A 24,793-nucleotide genomic window follows, 5' to 3' on the forward strand; every position below is an offset into this window, starting at 1 on the left:
GCACGGGAGGCGACGCTCTGCTTTTGGGCCTCCCTGTAGGAGGGGGCCGTACACGGAGGGGGCTGCCCTCGCCCAGCAGCCCCACGAGCTAAAGAGCGACGGGGGAGGAACCGCTGGAACGCCGCCGCCTGAGCACGGGCCTGCTGGTATCTCTCGACGACGGAGTCTACCACATCGCCAAACAGGCCCGAGGGAGTAAGCGGGGCGTCCATGAGCACGACCCTGTCCTTCTCTTTCATATCGGACAGGGTCAGCCAGAGATGCCTCTCCGCCGGGCGGTCTCCTTGGTGGCGCGGAGGGACAGATCAGCGGCCCGCCTGAGCTCAGCTACCTGCTCAGACGTACTCTCCCCCTGCTCATCCAGCTCTTTAAGCAGGTCGGCCTGGTACGCCTGTAACACCGCCATGGTGTGCAGACACGCACCGGCCTGACCTGCTGCCATGTCCGCCTTGCCTACCAGCGCTGAGGTGGTCTGCAGCGGCTTGGTAGGCAACGCCGGAGCCTTCAGGGACGCAGCAGGGGACAGATAGCTGGCTAGCGTCTGTTCAACCCTGGGCATCGCCCTGTAACCGGAGTAGTCCAGCCCCGCCACATTAGCGTAATGGGAAGAAGTGGGGCTGAACAACCGGGCTGAAAATGGCCTATTCCAGGACCTCGACACCTCAGTGTGGAGGTCCGGAAAAAAGGGCAGGCTCCGGGGCGGAGGTGGCGGCCTACTGCGTAGAAAACGCTCATCCAGTCTAGAGCCCTGAGGCTCAGGCCATGACTCAGCGGGCCAGTCAATGTTAAGCTTGGCGACTGCCCGCGTAACCACCTCAAGCAGCTCCCCGTATTGAGGAGACTGCGGCTCAGGGTCGACGCTCTCCACATCGACCTCCCCGGGGGGAAGAAACCACAGAGCGTGCTTCCGAGCCCAGGGAGGGGACAGTGGACCTGGAGGGTGAGGAAGGAGAAAGGGACGGGCCCGTCTCCATTCCCTCCGCCAGGTCCATCTGCGAGCCCCACGAGCGCAACCGCCGCTCTGCCTCGGCAGAAGCGGGGCCAGCACCGCGAGGCACGCTAGTGAGGGCTCCCTCCTCAAAGAGAGCCCAGCGGGAGCGGAGAGTGCGCAGCGGTAAACGCTCGCAATGTGCGCAGCCGGCTCCCTTGAGAGCCGACTGAACATGCTCCGCTCCCAAACAGGCAACGCACAGACTGTGTGTATCCCCGCCCGTAATATATCGCGGACAGGGAGGAACACACAGCCTGAAGCGCTGCCCACTCTCGCCCTTTGTCTTATCATTGGCTTTAGGCATGCCGCCGATAAAACACAAACCAGACGGAAAATAGACAAACAATCAACATAGAGCGCTTGCTGAAAACAGGAAGCTAACGCGGGGCTCGCCGCTCGGGCTTTTATGCTTCCGGGTCGCTACGTCACCCCGCCCGTGACGTCTCGCCCATCCATTGGACGGATTAGACACGTGATTCAGAGCGCGGTCACGCGGGGGCATTCCCATAGCTTTTCGTGACGCAGCTCGAGTTCCTTAAGGGGAACTGGAATGATATTCCGTGTGATCAGAGCTATCCCTTTGTGTGTGTCAAGAGCACTGTCTGAAATGCTCCCAGCCACACCTCACCAACTATAATACAATGTTGGAAATTTTTTCTTGTCACAAAAGCTTCTCTGTGGCAATTTATCAGAATTTCAGCAAAAAAACCAAAACAAACAAACAAAAAAAACTAAAAACAAACAAACAAGCAAGCAAACAAACAAATAAATAAATAGTTGCATTTTGGTGTTTATTTATTAAATAATTTCATAAATGGTTATCATTTTAGTCTGATTATATTTTGAAATACACTCTCCATTTATTCATGTAGCACCTTAAAGGACTTTTCAGTTTGTCTCTTTGGGGGATCTCTTGCATTTTTTATGTTGAAGCACAACACAAATGGTTTTCCCTTCAGGAAAGATTCCAAGTATATTCCTTTAGAACGCTAGAGCCTTTAACCATCCAAAGAACCCATAAGGCAGAGGTTCTCAAAGTGGGGTCCGGGAACACCCAGGGGTCAGTGAAGCATAATATTTAAATAGTCAGATTATGTTCATAAAAATTCTGCACTGAAGTGTCCATTAAATATATATTACAGTGAAAAGTCTGTAGAAATTTGGAGAAGCCCTGCCTTAATGAATAAAAAAGTCTATGTCTATGCTGAATACTGGACAGAAATGGTGGAAATTATGCTTTTTTTCCTTTGTCCTTTTAAGCCCTGAGATTCCCATATAAACAAAATGCTGGCATGTTCTGTCTGGTATTGAGCCAACATCACTAACAAGAAAATCCTAGAGATTTTAGACCTTTAAGTCATGACTGAACTACCATTTGGTAGCTAGCTGATATTACCTATCATTATAATAAAATTAATGTAAATAAGTATAAGTAAGTGTAAGTAGCTAATGTAAAGTACCAAGTGAAAATATATTGGTAAAAAGGAGTCACCATTGAGACAGGAGTCAAACTGACGGAGAGGGGTCAGCGGATGCTGAAGCGCATAGTGCAAAGAGGTCGTCGACTTTCTTCACAGTCAATTGCTACAGAGCTCCAAACTTCATGTGACCTTCAGATTAGCGCAAGTACAGTACGCAGAGAGCTTCATGGAATGGGTTTCCATGGCCGAGCAGCTGCATCCAAGCCACACATCACCAAGTGCAATGCAGAGCGTCGGATGCAGTGGTGTAAAGCACGCCGCCACTGGACTCTAGAGCAGTGGAGACGCATTCTCTGGAGTGATGAATCATGCTTTTCCATCTGGCAATCTGATGGACGAGTCTGGGTTTGGAGGTTGCCAGGAGAATGGTACATTTCGAACTGCATTGTGCTGAGTGTGAAATTTGGTGGAGGAGGAATTATGGTGTGGGGTTGTGTTTCAGGAGTTGGGCTTGGCCCCTTAGTTCCAGTGAAAGGAACTTTGAATGCTTCAGGATACCAAAACATTTTGGACAATTCCATGCTACCAACCTTGTGGGAACAGTTTGGAGCGGGCCCCTTCCTCTTTCAACATGACTCTGCACCAGTGCACAAAGCAAGGTCCATAAAGACATGGATGACAGAGTCTGGTGTGGATGAACTTGACTGGCCTGCACAGAGTCCTGACCTGAACCCGATAGAACACCTTTGGGATGAATTAGAGCGGAGACTGAGAGCCAGGCCTTCTCAACTAACATCAGTGTGTGACCTCACCAATGCGCTTTTGGAATAATGGTCAAAAATTCCTATAAACACACTCCTCAACCTTGTGGACAGCCTTCCTAGAAGAGTTGAAGCTGTAATAGCTGCAAAAGGTGGACCGACATCATATTGAACCCTATGGGTTAGGAATGGGATGGCACTTAAGTTCATATGTGAGTCAAGGCAGGTGACCGAATACTTTTGGTAATATAGTGTATATATATATATATATATATATATATATATATATATATATATATATATATATATGCATGTGAGCCTATGCCCACTGTAGCCTCAGATTCTTGTTATTGTCTGACAGGAGTGGATTGCAATGCGGTCTTCTGCTATCCACGTCAAGGTTCAGCATTTGTGTGTTGTGGGATTGTGTGTTCTTTTCTACTCACCATGGTTGTATAAAGTGGTTATTTGAGTTACATTGTTACTGTCAGCTCAAACCAGTCTGGCCATTCTCCTCTGCCCTCTCTCATCAAGAAGGTGTTTCTGCCTTTTTTTTATATATATATTTGGATATATGAATATTTGAGTTTTAGACCTTTTGTGATGAAACAAGTTGAAATGATTTAAAAGTCAATATTCTCTCTTTTTTAATGTGAGAAAATAATTAATTTCTTATTTTAGAAATTAAGAAAAACAACAAAATAGAATAAAAAGTTTTTTCCTTGCTTCCCCATTTTTTATTTCAAAATGAAAGAACACAGTATACAGACCATCTTCTGTTCTGTTCTCTCTTTCTTACATTTTGGTGTAATTTCATGCATATAAATGCACAAATAATTGTTATTGATACTTATTACACAAATCAGCATCTTGTTATTATGAGAAAACAAAGAGTGACTACATCTGCACACATTCCCAATCCACTGACCTGATCACGCCCAGCTGAACCCTGGTACCAGAATCCAGAGGTCCCTGCTCTCACCCACACTTTTACTCCCCAGGGCTTGGGTTTGTTGGAATGTACTGCTTGAGAGACAGGTGGCCTTTGAAGGGAATAATCTGCTCATCAACTGATTGACATTCTTCAGAGTCTACTGCTGAACAGAAGGTTTTCTCAAGTGTATTCAACACTGGTCTGATTTTGAAGAGCTTATCAGCATTTCCTGGGTCATAAGTGTAATTATCCACAAAGTGCATGTAGTTCAGAATCTGCTCGAATCTGTTGACAGACATGGCATTTGCTATCATACCAAGACAAAGACCTTCCTCGGATGACCAGTACATTCTTGATCTTAGGTACCTGAAGTATGACATGATCATATTTATTCCTAGAAATGTCATTTCTTCTATTGTCCTTGCCAGATTTTCTCTTCATTTTTTAACAGTGCATACAAGTTAGTGTTGTGCACTATTTCATCTATCAGATTTACAGGTAATAGATGCATCATCAGCTCCCTCAGCATTATCAGCTCCACTGTCACTATAGCTAGCATTTGCTGAAGCCTCTTTTTCTGGCAGCCACTCACTGTCACTATAATCATCAAGTCAAGTCAAGTCAAGTGGAGTTTATTGTCATTTCAGCCATATACAAGTACATAGTGAAACGAAACAATGTTTCTCCAGGACCAAGGTGCTACATAAGACAACACAGAACAACACAGAGCTACAGGGACTACATAAATTAAACATAAATTAAACATAAAGTGCACAAGTGTGCTTTATGTTTAATTTATGTGCGGACGCGCAAGACAGAACAAGACAGTACAATAACTACAACACCGACCAGTGTACAGTTCTGTTTGAAAGTGGCCAAGTGACAATAGTAGATCATAGTAGATCAGTAGAACAATAGACAATCATCATCACTGGACTCTGAGGGAATTTCCTCCACTATACTATAGGTCTCTCCATTCTGTACTGCACTCGTGCTCTACAAAATATGATGATAAAGATGGTAACCGTTACTCACACAGTAGAACTAATCTGCACAAAATATTGTTTTTACAGTAAATACCTTGCAAGATATACAATGATAACATAAACAAACTGATTTACAACCAAAAAAGGTACTAGAAACTAAGTATTTTCAAAACGACAAAGTTGAAGCAATGGTATGACTTGTAGCTGAAATATAACTGGTGATACATGATAACTGTCCACTTTAGTGACCACCATGCATCACAGGGATAACATTTGATACACATTGTGTTGTAGGATCTTAAACAAGAGCACACTGTTTGAAACATTTTATAAAAAGCATCAGTAATTCATGCCAGCAATGCCAACAGTGAGGGGTTATTTATAAAATGAATTCATAAAAATGTCCTAAAATAGACTACCATGAAACATTCATTTTTGTTTAAAAATACAAATGTTTTTACACTGAATAGCTAGAGAATGATCAATTTTCATGAATTACAATAAAATGGCTACATAAACAATAAAATGTAAAATCAACTTTTAGTGTTAGTGTTAAAAAACAAGTAACCTGACTAGCTAATGTCATGCAAATGCCACAAACTGAGTTGCTTCTTACTCCACGTAACACAGAGCAGTCTACAAGCATGGCTGTTGAAGACTACAGCACCCAACAGCCTTCATTCTGATTGCAGACACCTGTCCACCTGTCCCTGCGATACCAAACATTTGTTATTCTGCTCTTATGTTCATGGTTATGATTACGATTCTGGTTTATGTCTTTGTCTTTTGCCCAGTTAACTCTGTTTGCACATTGCCTGACTTTTGCCTGTACTCTGACTTTGATTCTGCTTCATGTTTTGGAGATCACCGTCTCCAGCACCTGACAAGTAACTTCTATCAGAAAAAAAACCAGACTATTGTTACCCTTACCCTACGCCTCATTTTATTTCATGACCACTCTCCGCTGAACATTGACGGCTCATCTGTGGAGATCATCAAGAGCACTAAATTCCTTGGTGTTCACCTGGCAGAGAACTTCACCTGGTCCCTCAACACCAGCTCCATAACCAAGAAAGCCCAGCAGTGTCTCTACTTTCTGTGAAGGCTGAGGAAAGCCCATCTTCCCTCTTCCCTCCATCATAGACATTTACACCACACGCTGCATCAGCAAAGCCACCAGCATTGTGGATGACCCCACACACCCCTCACACAAACTCTTCCCCCTCCTGCCGTCTGGCAAACCCTAAAGAAGCGTTCCGGCCCTCACAGACAAACTGTGCAACAGTTTCTTCCCCCAAGCCATCAGACTCCTCAATACTCGGAGACTGGACTGACAACACACACACACACTCTCGTACTCAACTTAATGCCATCCCATTCCCTTTGCAATTTTTGCCCATTTCTGTATTTACTACCTACACTTTTTTGCTGCTACTATACTTATAAAAATATTCTATATAATTTCTTGTTATTACTATACTCTCTACCTGGCTGCTACCCCAATAGCTGTTATGTTGATATATATAAAGTATAAGCTTATCTGCCGAATAGTATGTTATAGTATATGTTTACATTCACAGCAATTTATTATATTGTTATTTTTTTGCACTACTGTTATATCTGACACCTTCATACTAGAACTGTGTACTGGTCAGCACTGCACTGTCTCTTGCTGTGCCTATTGTCCTCTTTTAGTAGTTACTGTCCTGTCTTGTGCTGTTTGCACATGTTTGCATGTGCACTTTATGTAGTACTGTGTAGTCTCTTGTAGTTCTCTGTTTTATGTAGCACCATGATCCTGGAGGAACATTGTTTTGTTTCACTGTGTACGAAATAGCTGTATGATTGTGGCAAGGTGGGTGACAGTCTATCCTTATTGGCTCATTGGTGTGTGATTGTCACCCACAATAGCCTATTAGAATCGGTGTTCGCGGGTATTTAAGCCTGACGGTATGTCATTTGGCGTGCATCATCGCTAGGACCGCCCTCTTCCGGATTTCATCTGCACCTGTGTAGTGGTGTGTGAGTTTGGTTGTTTGTAGCTGTTCAGTTAAATGGAGAAGTGGGCATGTAGATTAAAACAAAAGTTTCTTTTTCTCTCAGTGCGGTGAATGGTCATTTGATGTTGCGCTGGGTTGCCGGCTGTCCATTTGCATGTCAGGTATGTGTTTGTCTTCGTTGTATGTCGCTCATTTAGTGCTAGATGTAATTTGTTTTTATTTATTTCCTAGCTGTGAGATTTTTCTGGGGATGTGTCTACCTGCTTGAGTTTATAAACTGTGGGCAACGGTACCACTCGTGTTGCACGACCTATTGTGGTAGGTGTGATTTCGTTTTTTTCTGTTAGTGAGTAAAATGCTTGTTTAGTAATAGTTTTCTTTTTTTTGTAGTGTGCCGCTCTGTCTCTCTCTTTTTCGGACGCCGTGCCGATTGGTCATGTGAGGACGCCGGAATTCTTTTTTATTTTGCGTTCAGAGGACGCCAGAATTCTTTTTATTTTGCGTTCAGAGGACGGTGCTGCTGTTTTTCCTTAAACTGTTTTTCCTTAAACTGTTTTTCTTGGTATTACAAATTGCTTTTTTTGATGTTATAAATTGTTTTTCTTGTTGAATGTGTAAAACTGTTTTTTTAGATGTTATTTTTTGTCAGTTATGTCTTGGTTATATTTTGTTTGTTTATCGTTTTTCTTTGTGCACTTGTGCTTGTGCTTGAATAGTTTAGATCTGCCTCTCTGAGGATTACAACTTGAGGCCCTGTCAGGCCCTGGGGCTAGGAGGCTAGCTGTTTTTTTGAGTGCTGGTGGTGGTTTAACCGTGTGGAGTGCAGTGTGGTTTGGATTTATTTTTCACTGTGTGTGTGTGTCTGTGTCTGTGTGTTCGTGGAAACCACCAGTGTGCGTTAAGGATCTTAGTGTCAGCTAGCCTGCCTTTGCTGCTGGAAAGCCCGTGCCTGTTACTTGTGTAATTTTCTTTTTTTGAGTGTTTGTTTTTTTTTGTTGTACCCAGAGCTGCTTTATTCTGATACATTGTTCTGGATTGTGATTGACTTTCAGCACTGTTGCTGTTTTTATTATTTATTATAGAAATCTGAATAAAGTGTTTTGTACATTGTTCCCACGTTTCTCCTTGAATTTGTGGGCAAACGAATCTGTGTCCCTTATTTGGGTTATTCCCTGTTTCGATACGGGGTGGCGTAGTCGGTTTGTTTAGCGGGGAGGGTATGTTGAGTTATTCATTTATTCCCCTCCCCCCATCTCAGCATTGCCACATATGGTTGAAATGACAATAAAGCCACTTGACTAAAATCATATCACTGAGATTTGTTTTGTTAATTAAGTTTGTTACTTTTTATTTGAAAATGTAGTTTGACTTTATTTGAAGAACTATGCACATGTTTATTGAAAATCTTAGAGTAAAATTTCTTCTTCATCAAAAGCATTTTGAGAGTGTGTCACATTCATATGCGCATTGTCATATATATGAGATGCTTTGTGAATGGCAATGGCAAAAGAAATTTCCCCCTTTTGTTCAGAGCATTTACAGCCTTATGTAAGTGACATTAGAGTGCTTCAACGTGGTATCTATAGGTGTAGGAACTTAACTACTGGGCCTTTGAAGTTGGAAGGGAAAAAACAAATACGAAACTGGCAAAGTTCAGCCTTATGAAATAATTACAAGTGAAGTGAAGTGTTCAAGACTACAAGGACTATTCTCCAAGTCATTAAAGTTTCTGCCTTGAAAAGCTGTTTCTGTCACTTGTAAACATGTGTAGTTCTTCAAAATAAAGTCAAACTTCCATGAACAAATGTTTAATTTCTGACTACTTAATTAAATCAATGTAATAAATAATTTCAGCTCATCTGGATCCTTTTAATACTTTTGCCTATTCTTCTTGGCAGAATTGCTCAAGGCTCACTGCTTAACAATTCTCTAAATGTCTTGCCACAGATTCTCAGTCGCACTGGTCTGTGCTTTGATTGGACCATTCAAACACATGCAGGTTCTTGGTTTTGAACCACTCTAGTGTAGTTTTGGCACTATGCTCTGGGTTGTCATTCTGTCCGAAGGCCACCTCTACCCCAGTCTCAAGTCTGGAGCAGGTTTTCTTCTAGGATTGCTCTGTATTTGGCTCGATCCATCTTGCCCTCAACTCTGACCAGTGTCCCAGTCCTAACAGTGTCCCCTGCTGAGGAAAAGCATCACCAAAAAATAATGCCACCACGCTTCAATGTAGGGAATAATGTAGGTAGTAAACACAGAAATGTGTAAAAATTGCAGAGGGAGTGGGATGGTGTTCAGCTGAGTGTGTGTGTGTGTGTGTGTGTGTGTGTGTGTGTGTGTGTGTGTGTGTGTGTGTGTGTGTTGACAGACCAGTCTTGAGTATTGAGGAGTCTGATGGCTTGGGGGAAGAAGAGTCTGGCTGTGAGGGCCCGAATGCTTCAGTAGAGTTTGCCAGATGGCAGGAGGGTAAAGATTTTGTGTGAGGGAAGTGTGGGGTCATCCACAATGCTGGTGGCTTTGTGGATGCAGCGTGTGGTTTAAATGTCTATGATGGAGGGAAAAGAGAGCCCAATGATCTTCTCAGCTGTCCTCACTATCCGCCGCAGGGTCTTGCGAACTGAGATGGTGCAATTTCCAAACCAAGCAGTGATGCAGCCACTCAGGATGCTCTCAATAGTCCCTCTGTAGAATATGGTGAGGATGGGGGGTGGGAGATGTGCTTTCCTCAGCCTTTACAGAAAGTAGAGATGCTGTTGGGTTTTCTTGGTTATGAAGCTGGTGTTGAGGGACCAGGTGAGGTTCTCTGCCAGGTGAACACCAAGGAATTTGGTGCTCTTGATGATCTCCACAGATGTTCAGCGTCGATGTTCAGTGGAGAGTGGTCGCTCTGTGCTCTCCTGAAGTCAACCACCATCTCTTTAGTTTTGTCCACATTCAGAGACAGGTTGTTGGCTCTACAGCAGTCCGTTAGCTGCTGTCCTTCTCCCAGTCAGGAATTCCAAGATCCAGTTGCAGAGGGAGGTGTTCAGGCCCAGTAGGTTCAGCTTTCCAAGCAGGTGGGTGAGGGCAAGCTGGAGGGTGGCTGTGATGGCATCATCCGTTGAGCGGTTGGGACGATACGTGAATTGGAGGGGGTCTGTTTGAGTCGGAGTCATGCTCTTTGTGTTTCCCTCAGATGGAGTCAGAGTTGTGCTCTTTGTGTTTCCCTCAGATGGAGTCAGAGTTGTGCTCTTTGTGTTTCCCTCAGATGGAGTCAGAGTTGTGCTCTTTGTGTTTCCCTCAGATGGAGTCAGAGTTGTGCTCTTTGTGTTTCCCTCAGATGGAGTCAGAGTTGTGCTCTTTGTGTTTCCCTCAGATGGAGTCAGAGTTGTGCTCTTTGTGTTTCCCTCAGATGGAGTCAGAGTTGTGCTCTTTGTGTTTCCCTCAGACGGAGTCAGAGTTGTGCTGTTAATGTTTCCCTCAGACGGAGTCAGAGTTGTGCTGTTAATGTTTCCCTCAGACGGAGTCAGAGTTGTGCTGTTTGTTTTTCCCTCAGTCAGAGTCGGAGTCCTGCTCATTCCTTTTCCCTCAGGCATCATCTTATTAGACCCAAAACAGTGAGGCATAGCATTTATAGTGAACTCTGAATATTTTGCATTTTTGTTTGTGTGTTTGCAGCACTGGAGATTTAGGAGTAAATTTGTACTTTCCACTGATCCACAAGAAAGGCTCTCACCACCAGAGAGATAGTTTGCGGAGTCTCTTTTGGAGTTTCTGAGCTGCTGAGGAATAAACAGATGCTGTTTGTCTTCACAGTAAATATCAGTCAAATTCTATAGTATTTTTTATAAAAAAATCTGAGCTCTGAGCCTACACAATCTACAGTTATTATAGGCTTTTTTATTTTGATGTCATCATGGAGCTGTATAGCTCTTCACTATAACTTACCTTTCGGTAAATGCTGAAGGGTGCAGCTTGTTCTTCTTCTACACATAAAGAAAACACACAGACATCAGAAGGACGCTTATAAAAACATAATAAATCTTGACACAAAATACTTTTTGACGTGCTACATTTGAGGTTAGTTGTTCTTCTTCTTTCAGCTGCTCCTATTAGTGGTCACCACAGCGGATCATTGGTCTATATATTTGATTTGGCACAGTTTTTACACCTGATGCATTTCCTGATGCAACCCTCCCCAATTTTATCCGGGTGTGGGACCAGCACTGGGAGTGCACCCTCAGTGGCTGGGGATGGTCCCCTGGCCAGGAATCAAATCTGGGCCATGGCAGTGAGAGTGCCATGGCCTAACCACTAGTCCTCCAGGGACCTTACATTTGAGGTTAGTTTTTTTCTACTGTTTTTTCTATTTCTTTTTTCTGTTTTTCTATTTATATGTCTACCTGTTATATCTGACACTTCCACACTAGAACTGTGTACTGGTCTGTGCTGCACTGTCTCTTACTGTGCCTATTGTGCTGTTTTAGTAGTTATTCTACTGTTTTAGTAGTTGTTGTCCTGTCTTAGTTAATCTTCTGTTTTAGTAGTTATTGTACTGTCGTAGTGATTGTTCTGTTTTAGTAGTTATTGTACTGTCTTGTGCTGTTTGCACACATTTGCTCATGCACCGTATGTAGTAATGTGTAGTCTCATGTAGTTCTGTGTTGTTTCATGAAGCACTATGATCCTGGAGGTATGTTGTTTTGTTTCACTGTGTATGAAATAGCTGTATATGGTTGAAATGACAATAAAGACACTTGACTTGACTATTTAGTCTATGTTTTGCAGTTTCCTTCAGCATTAGTGCAGCTTCCCATGATTCCTTGCTCCTTTTCAACCCATAAAATGAGAGGGATGAAAACTTTGGCACTAAACTGCAAGTTAACAAGTTTAATCAAAGAAGCCTTCAGAAAAGTCATGTACTTTACAAAATGATGTATTAATAGTAGTATTTAGATAAAAAAAGAGAACTATGTGTCCTAAAAGTGAAACTACATATAAGTAGTTAATTTACAACAGACACTTATTGGAGTCAATCAACTAGCATTTTATTGAGTGTTTAGTGCTGTCTATTTAGTCTGTTTAGTGTCTATAACACCTTTATGTTGTACCCTACGTAGTGAACATATGAGGTAAATAGTAAGACATTTGAGATGCGACCTCCTGTGCACGAACTGAAGGAAATGTAAAGCTGACAAATTTCAGGAACACGAAAACATTACTCTGGCTAAATAAACCATTTAAAACATTAAAGTCTAGGATAAAATGATGCTGTTGCCTCCACATGAGATTTCTGTTTGTCTGTGGAGGTGTACTGGGTTAATCAGTCTCGTCCATATCAGAATGCAGCTCAGTGTTTCATTTATTTCCAGCAGTTCACATTTCACTGCAGTATTAAAGCAATTCCACAGCCCTAATAATGACTATAATCATCACTACAGAGTTAATAGCTGATGGAGCCCAAAGCTGAGATCAATTCAATATGATTTATATCTACATTTATGTCTAAATATAGATTATTTACTATAAACATTGTCACAAAGCAGCTTTACACAAATCTGAAAATAAAGTGCATGGCTCTTCAGCCTGTTTGAATGTTTAATGAGCATTCTGAATTTTCACTGAACTCCTTCACAATAAAAGAAAATGATTTATCTCAAGAAAAAAAGTCTAAATTTGAAAAATGTCTTTTTACTCCTGTTTCCTTTTTCTGCACTGAGATAAAAATGTTGGACAGGTGTTCTATAGAAGGCGCGCTCATGTGCCAGCTGTTGTGACATCACAAGAATGCTGACTTCAACCATGCTGCTCAGTTAGCCCGAGCCAGTTTTTAAGCGCAATGCGATTCTTGAGTTCATTAGTGTTTCTTTTCAAAATGAAAATGTATAGAGCCTTTGTGTGAAAATGAGATGTTGAAACCATTTTTTTGGCTTTAAAATATGAATTTATCACAAAAACACAATATATTTTTTACAGAATAAAAGAAAAATAATAAAGTGGCTTTATTTTAACTCATGAACACTGTTTCTGTAATAAATTTATTATTTCCAGGATACATTGTTTCCAGGATGCATAAATTGGCATAAAAAGATGCCAATCAGCCTACAGCGCATGTCTTTGGACTGGGGGAGGAAACCAAAGTACCTGGAGGAAGCCCCCAAAGCATGGGGAGAACATGCAAACTCCAGGATGGCGCCACTTCAGCACCCCCATTGTTTTGGACAGAGAGTGCACGTGGCTGCGAGGCAGAGCACTTTCAACCTTCCACGTCTGGCAGCCAATCCTTGTCGTGGCACGAATCTACCCTCCTGGAGGAGCCGGAGGGAGATAAAAGGAGCCCGCAGCAGCGCAGTGGGAGAGGTAGGAGAAAGTGGCGACTTCACTAACTTTTGTCTGTTTCTTCTCTTGCAGAGAGCGACATCAGCGGGGAAGACGGTCCCCTGCTGTCTCCCGCTAGGCTCGTGCCACTTTAAACACTGCTGCCGCTAAACCTCCATCGCCTCTAAGCACCACTACAGAGGGATTGCCGCACCAACCCCGGAGACGACACTATCATCACTCATCCTCACCCCCACTCTACCTACACGCCTAAAAATTCACTACACTGCACCTTACTCACTGTGAATAAAGAGCACGTTCCCCTTATTCAAAGACTCTCTGTGCCTGTGTTTGTGTCTAGGTCTTGCACGTCACACTGGTGGAGGATGCGGGCAGTACAGCATGTCGAGAGTGGAATGGATAACTTCTTCCAGCAATTTCTTCGGATGAGCCTGCAGCACCAAGCCAAAACAGAGGAGCTGGCCCGGGGCCTTCAGACCACCGCACGAGAGCTCCTGGAGCTTAAGAAGACGGTCGGTGATGCTGCAGCTGTCCCCCTCCCCGACCCCTGCTGGGAGGCCCAGCGCTTCCTGACTAAACTCACTTCTGACTAAGATGTTGGAGCCTTCCTGCTCACCTTCGAGCGGGTCGAGTAGTGGGAGAACTGGCCCCCAGGCCTCGCTCCACTCCTCACAGGAGAGGCCCAGCTGGCCTACTATGCCCTGACCATTGAGGAAGCAGCCCACTATGAGATCGTCAAAAGTGAGATCCTCCTCTGCTGTGGTCCGTCCCAAACCAGTGTGGCGGCAGAGCTCCATCGATGGACCTACAACCCCAAAGCCATCCCATGGAGCCAAATGGACAGTCTATTATGGATCACAAAGCGGTGGCTCCAGCCCGAGCTCCTGACCACCACTGTAGTGGCTGAGAGGGTGGCCATGGACCGGTTCCTGAGAGCTGCCTGAGGAGCAGAAAGCGCTCATGATGAGAGGGGCCCAACAACCCAGGGAAATGATAGAGGCAATGATAGAGCAAGCAGTTGCAATGCTGGAGATCGACAGGGGCAAGCAGCAAGAGCTACCCCGTCCTCCACAGGCTCGTCACCCAGAACACACGACCCCAGGGGAGGGGAGACTCAGGCTCACTAGCTCCGCCAATGGGACACCGCAGAACGTGTCCATGCCGACAGACCAGGATCCTGCCGCCCCATGACCCCTAGACAAGCCCTGGCTGTCAGGCTGTGCTCTGCACACAACGTCCACTCCCAGGTTACCCATCAGGGAGTACCATAACCCTGCTCCGGCCCTCTAGCTTCCCTGCGCCCAAGCTCATGAGAACCCTTAAGATGACGTATGTCCACGGGGATGTCCAGGAGGTCCCCGCTGCCCAAGTAATGGTGAAGCACCAAGACACTGACAGCCTATTTATGGTCGGCCTCATTCCCGAACTCCCCTTGCCACTGCTATTGAGCTGTGACTGGCTGGGGTTCTTGACAGCCAGGGCATCGCGGGCGATGAGGAAAAGGAAGGCCAGGACGACGTGGCCAAGGATCCGGCCGGCCCGCTTGGCCCAAAACAAGGTTGATGCCGGAGTGACCTCAGCAGGTGAGTCAAACCCCCCTGCTAACCCTGTGTCTATTGTGTCTACCCAGGTCTCTTGGGAGGGAAATTTCAGCCAGGAGCAGAAAGAAGATCCCAGGCTAAAGAACTGTTGGAGGCAGGTGCGAGTCATCAAGGGCATCCTACAGCAGCCAGACCAACGCCTGCCTAACACACACTTCCTGGTATGAGGGGGATTACTCTACCAGAGGACGGAACTGTGAAGAGAATCTCTTTAGCTCCTGGTAGTTCCCCAAAGCTGTACCAAAGACCGCACCTGGCCCACTCTCATCCCCAGGGTGCTCATCTGGGGGCTTGGAACACACTGCAGAAATTGAGGGACCGCTTCACTTGGCCCAGCATGGATGCAGAAGTCAGGGTCTTCTGCCAGCAGTGTCCCCAGTGCCAATGGATGAGCCCCCACAAACCTGCTCCCGTGCCACTCATCCCTCTCCGTATTTTCAGCATCCCCTTCGAGAGGATTGGCATGGACCTCACAGGGCCGCTGCCAAAATCTGCCCGGGGTCATGAATTCATCCTAGTTATCATGGACTACGCCATCAGATACCCTGAGGCAGTTCCCCTCAGAAAGGCCACCTCCCATGAGCTCCTGCTCCTCTTCAGTCATGTGGGCATCACAAAGGCCATCCTGACCGACCAAGGTACGCCATTTAGGTCCAAACTAATGACGGATCTGTTTTGGTTGTTGCAGGTTAAACACCTGAGGACGTCCATCTCTTTCAACTAGACCCTGAAGAGGATGCTTTGCTGGGTGGTAGACAAGGAGGGCAGAAACTGGGACCTGCTCCTCCCCTACGTTCTCTTCGCTGTCCAAGAGAATCCCCATGCATCCACCGGGTTTACCCCGTTCAAGCTACTCTTCAGACAGTGACCTCAGGGACTGCTGGACGTGGCCCGAGAGGCGTGGGAAGAGCAGTCCTCCCCCTTCCGCTCCCTCATTGATTACATACAGGAAATGCAGGGGCGAATAGACCACGTCATTCCAATCATGAGGTAGCATATGGAGGTTGCCCAGTGAGAACAGAGGAGAGCCTACAACCATCCTGCCCAGCCCCGTTAGTTTCAGCCTGGGGATAAGGTCCTCCTCTTCCTTCCTGACACCTCCTGCAAGTTCCTGGCATGGTAGCAGGGCCAGTACACGGTCCTCGAGAGGGTGAGTCCCATAAATTACAGACTGCAACAACCAGGTAAGTGACCCGACACACAATTGTACTATATTAACCTTACACAGCCTGCCTTACACAGATCCATTAGAGTGTGCCTTGGTCAACCAAGGAGAGGAGCTCATGCCAGCTCAGTCCCAGTAGCTGGCAGAGCTGGTGGACCAGTTTGCTGATGTCTTCTCCTCTGTGCCAGGCAGAACGCATCTGATCAGTCATGACATCATAACCCCACTGGGAGTCATGGTCACACAGCTTTCCTACCACGTCGCAGAAGCCTGCCATCAGGCAATCGAGGAAGGGGTCAGTCAGATGCTCTGAGGCAGAGTCATTGAGGAGTCGACACATCCCTGGTCCAGCCCCATTGTTGGGGTGCCCAAGCCTGATGGGAGCATCCAGCTGTGCAACGACTTGGATTTCAGATGTGTATCCCCTCCCAAGGGTGGAGTGACTAGGGAGAGCCCGGTTCATCTCCACGCTGGACGTCACCAAAGGATAATGGCAAGTGGCTCTCAGCCCGGAGGCTAAGCCAAAGATGGGCTTCACCAAACAAAGGCCACTGGCAGTACTGGGTTCTCCCCTTTGGTCTGCATGGAGCACCAGCCACCTTCGAATGCCTCATGGATATTGTCCTAAGACCTCACAGGCATTATGCAGCCGCCTACATCGATGATATGGTGATCCACTGGTCCAACTGGTCCAACCACCTCTACCACCTGAGGGCCGTGTTGGAGGAACTCTGGAAGTCTGGGCTAACTGCCAACGCAAAAAAGTGTCATCTGGGGTTAATGGAGGCCCAGTACCTGGGGTACAGCATCGGTCGTGGACTGCTCATGCCACAGAAGAAGAAGGCAGATCGAGGCAGTGCGTGAGTACCCAAGACCTGCCACCAAAAAACAAGTACGTGCCTTCTTGGGTTTGGCTGGCTACTACCCCCGCTTTGTACCCCCAGGTATTCCAAGATGGCGGCGCGGCAGTAGCACGCAGCGGCCACTCCGGATACAAAATGGTGCTTTTTTCGTCCTTAGGCCGACTTTTTAACGGCACATGGACATCGGAGCTACCGGTGTTCGTGTTTACCACCGCCAGACACTCATAAACCTCAAACACTACAACACAGCCTCTCTGCAAGATGATCTGTTGGAGAAGCTACGCGATCTCGGCTTGCTGCGGGGACCAGGCCTCCAGCCCTCGGCGTCGCCCGATGCCGGTGGCCGGGGGAGGGGACGTCGCAAGCGGTGCGCGAGAAAGCAGAAGCGCGGCAAGAGGGCGGGGGTTCGTGCTAGGCTAAAAACAAACCCTAGCCGGCCAGCTCTCCCGTCCATCCTGCTCTCCAATGTCTGCTCCCTGGATAATAAACTGGACTACATCTGACTCCAGCAAGCTACGCGGCGTGAGTTTAGAGACTGCTGCGTCTTTGTTTTCACAGAGACGTGGCTCAACGACAGAGTTCTGGACGCCGCCATTCAGCTAGACGGGCTAGCCTCGTTTCGTGCCGACAGAAACACAGCTCTGTGCGGTAAGGCTCGCGGCGGCGGCTTGTGTGTTTACATCAACACGGAATGGTGCAAGAACTCGGTGCTAGTCTCTAGTTACTGCTCATCGCTGGTGGAGTTTATGACTGTTAGATGTAGACCTTTTTATTTACCACGGGAATTCACTACTGTTTTCATAATCGGTGTGTACATTCCCCCCAGTGCTAACGCTAATGCTAAAGAGGCGCTCTGTGAACTGTATGGGGCTATTAGCGAGCTGCAGAACTCAAACCCTGACGGACTGTTTATTGTTGCCGGAGATTTCAACCATGCAAATCTCAAGTCAGTGCTCCCTAAATTCCATCAGCATGTGGACTTTGCAACGAGAGGGAAAAACATGCTGGACCTTGTTTACACAAACATCCCTGGCGCGTACCGGGCGGAGCCCCGCCCCCACCTCGGATACTCAGACCACATCTCTGTTATGCTAATCCCAGCATACAGACCGCTAGTCAGACACTCCAAACCGGTTCTGAAGCAGGTGAAAACCTGGCCAGCAGGAGCCATCTCTGCTCTTCAGGACTGCTTTGAACACACTGACTGGCACATGTTCAGGGAAGCGGCAACTGACGGCGACTTCACTGACTTGGAGGAATACGCGACATCAGTGACCAGCTATATTAGCAAGTGCATTGATGACGTCACCGCCTCCAAGACCATCACCTCACGCTCCAACCAGAAGCCGTGGATGACTGCAGAGGTGCGTGCACTACTGAGGACTCGAGACTCCGCCTTCAGAGCAGGCAATAAGGTGGCCCTAAGAACAGCAAGGGCCAAACTGTCCCGGGCCATCAGAGAAGCGAAGCGCGCACACGCCCAGAGAATCCATGACCACTTCAAGACCAGCAGAGACACACGGCGCATGTGGCAGGGCATCCAGAACATCACCAACTACAGGTCATCACCATCTGCCTGTGACAGTGATGCCTCCCTCCCAGATGCGCTGAATGACTTCTACGCTCGGTTCGAGGCACAGAACGGCGTGATGGCGAGGAAGACCACCCCTTCTCCCAATGACCAGGTGCTGTGTCTAACCACGGCTGACGTGAGTCAACCCACGGAAGGCTGCTGGACCAGACAACATCCCTGGCAGGGTGCTCAGGGGATGTGCAGACCAGTTGGCAGATGTTTTCACGGACATCTTCAACACCTCTCTGTGCAGCACCGTTGTTCCGACCTGCTTCAAGGCCACCACCATCGTCCCCGTGCCAAAGAAGTCTTCAGTGTCCTGCCTCAATGACTACCGTCCCGTTGCACTTACACCCATCATCATGAAGTGCTTCGAGAAGCTCGTCATGAGGCACGTCAAGACCCTGCTGCCCCCCTCACTGGACCCCTTGCAATTCGCTTACCGCCCCAACCGCTCAACAGATGACGCCATCACCACCACCCTCCATCTGGCCCTCACCCACCTGGACAATAAAGACACTTATGTTAGAATGCTGTTCATAGACTTCAGTTCAGCATTCAACACAATCATTCCTCAGCACTTGATCGGAAAGCTGAACCTGCTGGGCCTGAACACCTCCCTCTGCAACTGGATCCTGGACTTCCTGACTGGGAGACCTCAGTCAGTCCGGATCGGGAACAGCATCTCCAACACCACCACACTGAGCACTGGGGCCCCACAGGGCTGTGTGCTCAGTCCATTGCTGTTCACTCTGCTGACTCACGACTGTGTAGCAATGCACAGCTCAAATCACATCATCAAGTTCGCCGATGACACGACCGTGGTGGGTCTCATCAGCAAGAACGACGAGTCAGCATACAGAGAGGAGGTGCAGCGGCTAACGGACTGGTGCAAAGCCAACAACCTGTCTCTGAATGTGGACAAAACTAAAGAGATGGTTGTTGACTTCAGAAGAGCACAGAGAGACCACTCTCCGCTGAACATCGACGGCTCCTCCGTGGAGATCGTCAAGAGCACGAAGTTTCTTGGTGTTCACCTGGCGGAGAACCTCACCTGGTCGCTCAACACCAGCTCCATAACAAAGAAAGCCCAGCAGCGCCTGTACTTTCTGCGAAGGCTGAGGAAAGAACATCTTCCACCCTCCATCCTCACCACGTTCTACAGAGGGACTATCGAGAGCATCCTGAGCAGCTGCATCACTGCCTGGTTTGGGAATTGCACCGTTTCGGATCGCAAGACCCTGCAGCGGATAGTGAAGACAGCTGAGAAGATCATCGGGATCTCTCTTCCCTCCATCACAGACATTTACACCTCCCGCTGCATCCGCAAAGCCACCAGCATTGTGGATGATCCCACACACCCCTCACACACACTCTTCACACTCCTGCCGTCTGGTAAACGGTACCGAAGCATTCGGGCCCTCACAACCAGACTGTGCAACAGTTTCTTCCCTCATGCCATCAGACTCCTAAATACCTAGAACTGGACTGAAGGAACACACACACACACACACACATACATATACACACACACACACACACACACATATATATATACACACACAACTGAACTGGTCCAAAGGAACTCACGCATACATACATACATACATATATATACACACAACAGAACATCCTCTATGCACATGCACTGCACATGTTTTGCACATGTTTTATTATTGCTGCTACTAATATGTTTACACTGTTTACACTACCTCAGCTGTAATATTTGCACTACTGTCACCTTATCACTTTCAACAGGACTGTGTACTGGTCGGCGTCGTAGTTATGTAGTACTGTCTGTTCTGTCTTGTGCTGTCTAAATTTCAATTAAACTTTACGTTTAATTTATGAAATTTATGTAGTCCCCGTAGTTCTATGTTGTTCTGTGTTGTCTTATGTAGCACCTTGGTCCTGGAGAAACGTTGTTTCGTTTCACTGTGTACTTGTATATGGCTGAAATGACAATAAACTCCACTTGACTTGACTTGACTTGACTTGTGCCTAACTTTTCATTGATTGCATCTCCCCTATCAGGAAAGGTGCAGTGGATTCAGGAGGATGAGGAAGTGTTCACGAAACTGAAGGAAGCATTGACAAGCTCGCCCATTCTGTGGAACCCTGACTTCAACCTCCCCTTCATTGCACAGACGCCTCAGAGACAGGGCTTGGGGCAGTCCTGTCACAGTTCTTCGGAGGAGCACCCGGTCCTCTTTTGCGAGCCAAAAGCTGTTCCCCGCAGAGCAAATGTATGCAGCTGTAGAGAGAGAGGCCTTGGCCATCAAGTGAGCCATCGAGGAGCTGTGGTATTACCTGACTGTTCATCACTTCGTCCTCATCACCGACCACTCTCCTCTCCAGTGGATGGCCAAGGCTAAAGACACCAATGCCAGAGTCACCTGCTTGGTTCCTCTCTCTACAGGATTTCGACTTCTCAGTGGAGCACTGATCGGGGGCGCAGCACAGCAACATGGATGGGCTCTCCCAGAGCTACTCACTCTGGGCCCAACTCTCGGATGGGTACTGTAACAGCATACAGTACCCATATATATATATTATCGGGAATGTGGCAGTGTTCGGAATCAAACAATTACATCCAAACTCATGTTAAATAGTTATGAATAGTTAAATAGTATACATCTGCCATTAATTAAAGTGTCTGATTAACCTTAAATAAAGTACAGCTGTTCCTATAGGATTTTCCTGACATCTTTTTGGTAACACCCAACTGGAAAAGCCATGGGCCGCAAAGAGCTGCAAAGTAGGTACGGGATCTCATTGTTGAAAAATATTAATCAAGAGATGTCCTACTGGACATGATTTTCCAGTGTAATGGAATTCAGCTTGCAGACAGATGGGTGTCTGTGAATTTACTGTGTCAACCAAGATGAGTTTAATGAGTTTAATGTAAATTAGAGGGGTGCAGAATGAATTTTTTTGATTGTTTGTTTTGCCAAGTTCAAATGGCTATTATTTTTCTTTGGAAAAGGGGAGGTTTCTATCACCATCACTATATAAGCATCACCTCTTACCTCAGTGTATTACATCAAGCAAGAAGAGACTCCTGATTAGATGTAAGTGGATGTTTTTGGGATGTGTAACATATTCAATATTCAATATTCAATAACATAACATACTTAATTAACTTGTGCTTTTTATGCAGTGCACGAAACTCCGGAACTATGGCTCGTCAGACTGAAGTGGTGTTTGTTCTTCTTCTCGCCATGGCAGCAACAGCTTTTGGTAAGAGTCTTATCCCTGATAAGCAGGACACTTTTAACTAAAAATAACACACTTGCAGGGGCATGGGCACTTCAAGAATTGCTCTAACGTGATAATATCTGCTGTTTGATTGTTCCACTTTTGCAGCATTTTTGCACATTTGAGCAGTTATTTGTGAAACAATGATTTGTTTTCTGTCTTCTAATTGTAGCCAAATATCTGTGACCTCTTCATGTCTTTTGAACAATCTGCCATCTATAAATCTCAGAAATGTAGACAAAATAATTTACAAAAAACTATTTTTCTCATTTTAAGCTGACGGGGTGAATCAAAAAAAGTAAATAACTAGAATAAAATAAAAATTTTGATGATGATCAATAGACCACGAAAGTCTAATTCGTAGCCACTAAATACACCTAAAGAAACTTGTGGTCTATTAATTCTTAAAAAAATAACCTTATTAAAAATAACCTCTCTCCTCAGAAGCTTCGTTTATACGATCTACCGTCTAACTTTTTTTTTTGATCCAATGAAGGAAAACTGGACTCACGCTGTCCAGATGGCTGGGTGAAATTTGGAGGACGTTGCTTCAAGTATCAGGCCACCAGCATGGACTGGGCTTCTGCTGAGGTTCAGTTAAATTCAATTCATTTCAGCTATACAGAAATTTACAAAAAAAAATATGAAAAGAGTTAAACAATTCTATTGGTACCTACGGTTTTATACTGTATATAGTTTTGAATATCTTCATCTTCAGTAAGAGCTTTATCCTGTTCAGGGTCACGGTGGATCCAGAGTCTATTGTTTATTCTAAAATATTCTATTCAAAATTATTCTGAATATTATAAATGAAGTTGTTTTTTTAGAGTCATAGTTTACAAAGTGGGGTCTATGAACCCCCAGGGATCTATAAATCTTAGCCAAGGGGTCTGGATTCATAACATTTTGTTACAATGATGAAAACTCACCACTGCATTATTACGTTTTTGAGTTCTCTGGAGTCCTTGCTTCGATCCTGAGCTTGGGTTACTGCTTGTGTGGGGTTACTGCTTGTGTGTTCTCCCCCCAGTCTGTGTTTCCTCCCACTTCCAGAAAATAATGCCGATAGGTGTAGTGGCTATCATAAATTGCCCCTAGGGGTATAAAAGTGAATGCGTGTGTGTGGTGTGCCACAGTAGACTGGCATCCCATCCAGGGTGTATTCCTGCCCCATCCTTAGAGTTCCTGGGACAGTTTCTGGATCTGCAAACCTGATCAGGATAAACCGCTTACTGAACATGAATGAATGAAAGAAAATACAGTACCAGGAATGCTTTGCCATTATAAAATAATATGAAAAATTATGCATAGTAACTGTAGTTAATAAGCATGCAATGATGCCAAAGCTCTTTTTATTTTTCTAGAAATACTGTCTGAATATTGGTGCAAACTTGATCTCAATACACAACGAGGGTGAATATCAGCAGGTCAAGTTCATTATCCGTGCTCAAGACCCCCAGGAGAAACCAACATGGATTGGACTTTCTAGCTGTCAGAAGGTTAGCTTGGAAAAATATCAAATCCTTCCTGAACTCAAATATGTGAGAGCAAGGAAGGCACATAACTGCCCAATACATTATTTATTGACTTAAACATGGTCAGATGAAGAGACACTTAAAATGTTAATCAAATATTACAGCATGTAATGGACTGTCTACTGTTCATTCTTTCAGAAACTGAACTGGTTTTGGTCTGATGGCACCCAACTAACTTTCACCAAGTGGAATCCAGGTGAACCAAATTCTTTCCCTGAAGAGTTCTGTGCGCATATGAACTATGGTGGTAAGTAGATTCAGAAACTTTTTTGTAGCTGTGTTTATAATCTTTTATTACCTTAGAGTTTGGTGTTTCATTTTTAATTCATGTTTAATCCTATGTTTTTCTGTTTCTGCAGCCACGAAGAACTGGAATGACATTCGGTGTGATCAGAGCTATCCCTTTGTGTGTGTCAAGAGAATTGTCTGAAATGCTCCCAGCCACACCTCACCAACTATAATACAATGTTGGAAATTTTTTCCTTGCTTTTCTTTGTGGAATTTTTTCCTTGCTACATTTAAGTTACCATACTTTCAGCAAAAAAAAAAAAAAAATCTAAAAATAAATAAATAAATGAATGAATAAAGGTTCTATTTTTTTTTTTTTTTTTTTTTTTTTTTTTTTATCATTTATACTTTTCATCTATTCATCTAGATGAATTAAAAGCAAATTAAAAGAATTTGAGGGATTTTTGCATTTTCAATGTAGAATCACAACAAATGGTTTCCCTTTTAGGAATATTACCGCCATTAACCATCCAAAGAACCGTTAAGACAGTGGTTCTTTAAGTGGAATCTGGGCGAAGCCAGGGGTCAGTGAAGCATAATATTTGATAATATTTAAATAATCACATTATGTTTATTTAAAAAAAAAGTGTACAGAATTGTCCCTGAACTATACTTTACAGGTAAAAACGTGCAAAACTTTTGAAAATCCCTGCGTGTGTTACTTACATCTCTCACAAAAATGTTAACACGGCTAACAATATATGATATCTAGCAGAAAATTAATTAACTTTCCACCATCTCATACTAAGTGAGCTAATAATACACCCAATACTGACACGTCAAATAATTTCGAGATCATAGTATTATAAGGTTCTAGCTGGGTTGAGAATGATGATTTATTGATGCAAAAATATTCCATAATGCCTGGGATTATTAAGAGATTAATAATCCAGGTGCCTAAAATAAACTGCACACATCTAATGAGCATGCCTAAAACTACATTTTATTCCTAAATATATTTTTTAAACAGGTCTGTCGTTGGCTCCTCTGAGCTCACACTTGCGCCAGACCACCTTTTCCTGTTTTCCAACAAAAAGGTTGCAGATCATCTTCCATTAATAATTTAACAAGCACTATTTGACTCATTCTACATGAACGC

The 24,793-nt window shown here is 45.0% G+C and overlaps 1 protein-coding gene and 1 long non-coding RNA gene across 2 annotated transcripts; both read left to right on the forward strand.

Annotated features, from left to right (window-relative positions):
• The first annotated feature begins 6,945 nt into the window (after positions 1–6,945).
• On the forward strand, positions 6,946–7,362 carry LOC128318211 (uncharacterized). Its single transcript, XR_008301683.1, has 3 exons — positions 6,946–7,111; positions 7,197–7,254; positions 7,325–7,362. It is a non-coding gene; the product is annotated as an uncharacterized LOC128318211 (long non-coding RNA).
• Positions 7,363–21,640: 14,278 nt separating this feature from the next.
• LOC128318209 (lactose-binding lectin l-2-like) lies at positions 21,641–23,948 on the forward strand. Its single transcript, XM_053233682.1, has 6 exons — positions 21,641–21,684; positions 21,774–21,853; positions 22,368–22,462; positions 23,236–23,370; positions 23,545–23,653; positions 23,766–23,948. The coding sequence occupies exons 2-6, from the start codon at positions 21,793–21,795 to the stop codon at positions 23,834–23,836; spliced, it is 471 nt and encodes a 156-aa protein (XP_053089657.1). The 5' UTR covers positions 21,641–21,684; positions 21,774–21,792; the 3' UTR covers positions 23,837–23,948.
• Positions 23,949–24,793: the final 845 nt, after the last annotated feature.

Source organism: Pangasianodon hypophthalmus, chromosome 4 (assembly GCF_027358585.1).
Source record: "Pangasianodon hypophthalmus isolate fPanHyp1 chromosome 4, fPanHyp1.pri, whole genome shotgun sequence".
In the NCBI taxonomy this organism is placed as follows: domain Eukaryota; kingdom Metazoa; phylum Chordata; class Actinopteri; order Siluriformes; family Pangasiidae; genus Pangasianodon; species Pangasianodon hypophthalmus.